General features: G+C 48.7%; 1 protein-coding gene across 1 annotated transcript in view; it reads left to right on the top strand.

Annotated features, from left to right (window-relative positions):
- Positions 1–3,558: 3,558 nt before the first annotated feature.
- The window catches only part of AP3D1 (adaptor related protein complex 3 delta 1 subunit), a 32,301-nt gene continuing 30,178 nt past the window's right edge, over positions 3,559–5,681 (top strand). The window contains exons 1-4 of the mRNA XM_015564666.1: positions 3,559–3,565; positions 3,854–3,931; positions 4,669–4,766; positions 5,522–5,602. Of these exons, the coding sequence (XP_015420152.1) occupies positions 3,559–3,565; positions 3,854–3,931; positions 4,669–4,766; positions 5,522–5,602 (264 nt within the window). The remainder of the gene's footprint in view (positions 3,566–3,853; positions 3,932–4,668; positions 4,767–5,521; positions 5,603–5,681) is intronic.

Raw genomic sequence — 5,681 nt, 5'->3', positions numbered from 1 at the left:
CCTCCCGCACCCCTCCCATTGGAGATGTGCCTGCAACCGAGGTACATGCCCTTGGCTGGAATCGAACCTGGGACCCCTCAGTCCACAGACTGACGCTCTATCCACTGAGCCAAATCAGCCAATGCCTGTGTTGTTTTTCTTATACATTAACCTCTGTTGCAGAGGAAAGCTATTGCAGTCTACTCCTTTAAAAATAAAATTATAGCCGTAACCGGTTTGGCTCAGTGGATAGAGCGTCGGCCTGTGGACTGAAAGGTCCCAGGTTCGATTCTGGTCAAGGGCATGTACCTGGGTTGCGGGCACATCCCCAGTAGGAGATGTGCAGGAGGCAGCTGGTCAATGTTTCTCTCTCATCGATGTTTCCAAGTCTCTATCTCTCTCCCTTCCTCTCTGTAAAAAATCAATAAAATATATTTTAAAGTAAAATAAAATAAAATTATAAAAGCGACATGCACACTCTACTCAGAGCAAGTCCACACAACACCTCGGGCTTCATGGATCTGGTCCTGGCTCCAGACAGTCCCTGGTATCATCCAAGGGCAGGTGGCAGCTTAACTGAGCCCTTCCTGAGGCCTCATATCCTGGCCAGCTGCACGTCCTTTGGGAAGAGAGTAACATGGCCAGCATGTAGAGAGAGGAGATAGACATCCTCAAAGAGATGTATTAGAGGTGCTTCTGTTGCCTCTTGTAAGGCCAAAAGGGCCTGGGCTTGCCAATTGAAGTCCACACCATGTATTAACTCACATTTCTCTTGCCAGGCAGCTGAGGGGGTTCTTCCTTAACACTAGGTATGTGCTCTTCTGAAGATTTTGGATGTCATTCAGAACCAACCAGATGTCTCTGGTGACCAGCTCAAAGGAAGGAAGTGCCTAAGGAGGTGCCCTGCCAATGCGTGGGGGTGGAGGGCAGTGGTCTTATGCACCTCCTTGGGGCTTCAGGCTTGCACTCTAGGGATGCTGGTCCATGGCTGATGCGGAGGGTCTTGGCCCTAGGGTACCTTCTCTGCCTTCTAGGTTCTGGGGTCACGACTGGTGTCTGGAGGAGATTTAGGAGCATCCTGGCCATGCGTGCCCGTGTGATAGGTCCCTGAACAACAGAGCTACCTCGGGTTCAAGTGGCCGCACCTCTGGTTATTTTCTGTCACTTTCTCTGCTGAGATTTCCTCTTTTTATTCATTGTGAGTGCTTTTTCTTTGTGTTCCATGAGAGCATTGTTACAGTTGCTGAGTTGAAATCTCTGTGTTAATTTCATTATCCTGGTTCTCTCAGGGCCAGCCTTCATTGGTTCTTGTTGAGTTTTCCTGTTTCTTATTTTGAATAATTTTGGATTGAATTGTGGACATTGTAGAGACTGGATTCTGTTGTATTGTCTGAGGATTATTGATTCTGTGGGGAGAAGGGTTTGTTTAGTGGGCAGTTAATTCATCTGGGCTGAAACCACAACTCGGCCACCCTTACAAGGTCTGTGAAATGCTTATTTTTCTAGCTTTGGCTGGGTTGTGTGGAATGTGCCCATGCGTGCATTGTTAAGGGGTCGGCCAGAGATTTATGTGGGTTTTATATTCAGAATGTGGAGACTACCCCCATCTCTCTCTTCTCTCGGATTTCCCTCTTCACTTTTCAGTGGCCCTGTTTACCCCAAACACTGCTCTGGTTCTTGAAGCCAGTTGGACACAGGTCTCTTCCCTGGATCTTAGCTTCTCTGCATGGCACTCAAGGTAAAAGCGATGGCCCCACTGCTGTGGCTCAGTGGTTGAGCATCGGCCTGTGAGCCAGGAGGTCACAGTTCGATCCCTGGTCGGGGCACATGCCCGGGTTGTGGGCTCGATCCCAATGTGGGGCATGCAGGAGGCAGCCGATCAGTGACTCTCTCTCATTGATGTTTCTACCTCTCTCTCTCCCTCTCCCTTCCTCTCTGAAATCAATAAAAAGTATATTTTTTTAAAAAGAAGAATATAAAAGCTGTGAAGGACAGGACATTCTCCAGTGCTTTTGCTTGTTCTCCAGTGTGTCTGGATAGCTGTTGTAAACAGTATTTGTAGGGGCCTTGGTCTGGTGGGAACTGCTCAGACATTACCAGAAGTGGACCCTGCCCCACCCTCCTGAAAGCTGCCATAGGCAGGTGGCCCACCTTGTGTATTATCAGCCAGTGAATATTTGGGTTGTTTCTACTTTTGGGCTGTCACAGGTTGTGTATTAGGGTGCCAGTGTGTGTTTGAGCACCTGTTTCAATATTCTTGGGGGTCCACCTGGGAGTGGGCACTGTGCTCACCCTTCTGGGGAGCTACATTGTCTTCTATAATGTCTGCACTATTCACTCCCCATGCACTGTGTGTGGCTGATTTCTCCAACACTTGTGATTGTTGTCTTATTCTTTCCCTTTTAAATCATTAATAATCCCGATCCAGGGGCAGGAAGGAGTCATTTGTGTGGAGGGACAGGGAGCTGAGGTCCCCTGAGCAGGATTTAGTAATCTGAAGCCCATTGGAAGGATACGGTGACAGTTGTTCCATTGTACCAACTCTTGATCATAAAATATTCATAAAATATTTTGTGGCTGAGGGCACTTGAGTAGTTCTTTGCCCTGTGAGACTGCTGGTGGCTGAGGGTCTCAGGGTGTGGTCCAAGGTGGCATGTGAATGGCCAGTGTCCCTAGGGCTACCCTTGAAGAACTGAGCCTGGAGCACGCGTGGTAACATGCAGGGCACGTGGAACAGGAGCCCACTGTCTGCTATTGCTCTGCGTGCTTTCAGCCCTGTGTCTGGGAGGCAGGCTCTCTAGGTGGTGCAGCAGGGGAACATGGAATCCTGCTGCCAGCTGGACAGCTATTGTTGCTGACGGGCTCCTCATACTTCATGGAGTGCTGGACAGACGCATTGTGATCCATGGTGACTGTTCCTTGCCTGGCAGCAGGTTTCAGTTCTGTTTGGGGCTGCCATGGCGTATCTCCTGTGGTGATAGGAGGCTTGTGCCCTGCCGCTCCCAGCGGGTAGGTACATCAGTTGCTCTGGACCTTGTGGGTTGGTATAGCTTCTGGTCTAACTTTTTTGTGTGTTTTTGGTTAATCCTTACTTGAGGATATTTTTCCATTGATTTTTAGGGAGAATGGAAGAAAGGGGAAAGACAGAGAGAAGCATTGATGTGAGAGAAACATATCCATTGGTTGCCTCTTGCATGAGCCCTGACCAGGGCTGGGGCCTGGGAGGAACCCGCAACCAAGGTACATGCCCTTGACCAGAATCGAACCTGGGACCCTTTGGTCCGCAGGCTGACGCTCTATCCCTCTATCCACTGACCCAAACCAGCTAGGGCCAGGTCTGACCTTTTTGAATGGTGTTTTAGGAGATGTTCTGAGTTAGCAAGGAAACCCAAAAGAATTGAAAACGTGCACACTAATACCTGTACACAAATGACCACAGTAGCACTATTCACAAAAGGCAAAAAGTGAAAAATCCAAGTGTCCACGGGGGAATGGATAGAAACAGTGTTATCCTCATGCACATGGTGGAGCTGGAATGAAGCACTGATGCTTGCTGCAGCTTGGATGACCCTTGACATCATGCTCAGTGAGAGGCAAGGAAGCCATAGGCAGAGATGCTTAGTCAAGCTTGTGCTGCTTTAGGAGAGGCTGCCCTGATGTGACGCTCAGAGGGGATGGGGAGCTTGGTGGGGAGGAGCTGGCTGAATGTGCTTGATGCCCAGTTCCTTGGGAGCAACTGGATGCCTGGGTTCCTAAGGACAGGAGGGTCTTCTCACAGCCAATCTTTCCCCAGCCTGGCTCCTATCTTACCTCCATGCTGGTCACAGCCCCAACACAGCCTGGCCTACCTATGCTTGACACTGTTCCTGGGCAGCCACAGGGCCTGACCCATCCTCACCCACCACGCTTGTTCCATTGCCACTCCCCTGGCCTCCCTGCCCTCAGGAGGAGGATGGTGAAGGAATCAGAGGCGTCCTATCCAAATGAAATGGTTTTTTAGGCCCTGGCCGTGTAGCTTAGTTGGTTAGAGCATCATCCTGATACACCAAGGCTTCAGGTCTCCATTTAGGGCACATACAAGAAGCAACCAATGAATTAATAAATAAATAGAACAATTCGATGTTTCTTTCCCGCTCCCTGTCTCTCACTCTCTCATCATCCCCTTTGCCTTCCTCTCTCTATCTAAAATCAATAAATTTAAAAAAAATTTAAAAAGCCCAGCCAGAGTGCTTAGTAGGTTGAGTATCATCCTGTGCACCAAAGGTTGCTGGTTCAATCCTGGCCAAGGTACGTGCCTGGGTTGTGGTTTTGGTCCCCGATCAGGACACGAATAGAAGGCAACCGATTGATGTTTCTCTCTCTTCTCTTCCTCTCCTCTCTCCTTCTCTCACTCCCTCAATCATGTCTTCCAGTGAAGATAAAAAAAAATATTTAGCAAAAAGAAATGGCTTTTTAAAATTCAGTGGTTTTTAGTATATCAGTCGTGCCACTATCACAAAACCAGTTTTAGGACCTGTCTCTCTGGATTTCCCTGCTGTGGACTTTTCACATAAATGAAATACTGTGTGGCTTTTCACATTAATTAAATGCTCTGTGGCTTTTTGTTTTGGGTCTCCCTTCTTTCTGAAATAATTATTATTAACTATTTTAGCCAGGCACTCATGATTTCTCACAATTTTTTTTCCTTTTAGGCAAAGTATATCTCTCAGTGTATTGATGAAATCAAGCAAGAGCTGAAGCAGGACAACATCGCAGTCAAAGCAAACGCCGTCTGCAAGCTGACGTATGTGAGTGCTCAGGCGGCGCTTCTGCACAGTGCCTTTGTCCTGCATCCCTGGTGCTGTTATCAACTCCAGCATCAAGCCATCTATCCCTCCATTTCTCTGCCCACCATCCATTTCTCTGTCTGTCCATCCATTTTTCTGTCTGTCCATCCATCCCGCCATCGGTCCATCACCTGTCCACCTGCCAAACATTGATTGATGCCATCAGCTCCAGGCACTGGCCTCCAGCACACAGGGCTAATTCTTAAGAGTCAAGGGAGAGGTGAGCAATGATTATCAGATGGCACAGAGCATGGTGGAGCCCAGACCCATCTGGCCCAGCTCCCCTTCAGGCCGTGCTTAGGAGCCTGGTGGGTGGAGCTCTGAACCATCCTGGGTGGGTTTTCTGCAGTGTTCCTTGTTCCTTGTCTGGCTGTGGTCCCTGGTTGGTGTGGGAGCCTGGGCCATGCACTCCTGCCCCCCACCTCTTTCTTGGTCAGAGTCATGTAGGTTTCATGAATATCATTGTAGAGAATTTTAACTAATACACAGGATGCTAGGATTTCAGCTACATATGTTCATCATCCTATAGTGTTTGTTACTAATCTGTCCCTCTAGTCTTTAATATGAAGATTTAACTGGTCAGGAAAAATGAAATGCCCCAGGTTGTGTGTTGGGTGACCTGCGTGTTCAGAGTGCAAGTGGCATGTGTCCTTTCAAGAGCTGGGATACTGGATGTTAGGGCTTAGGCTTGTGAGTCACTTTTTCTCTCCCAACAGTTGCAAATGTTGGGATATGACATCAGCTGGGCTGCCTTCAACATCATAGAAGTGATGAGTGCCTCCAAGTTCACGTTCAAGGTGAGCTTGCTTTGGAGTCTGAACCCTGTGGTGGTGGGGACTTGGGCAGAGCGGGTCCCTGGTGGAGAAGGGGAATTTC

The sequence above is a fragment of the Myotis davidii genome, unplaced genomic scaffold (assembly GCF_000327345.1).
Source record: "Myotis davidii unplaced genomic scaffold, ASM32734v1 scaffold198, whole genome shotgun sequence".
In the NCBI taxonomy this organism is placed as follows: domain Eukaryota; kingdom Metazoa; phylum Chordata; class Mammalia; order Chiroptera; family Vespertilionidae; genus Myotis; species Myotis davidii.
The sequence above is the reverse complement of the archived record's forward strand: the minus strand, read 5'-3'. Positions and strand labels throughout refer to the sequence as shown.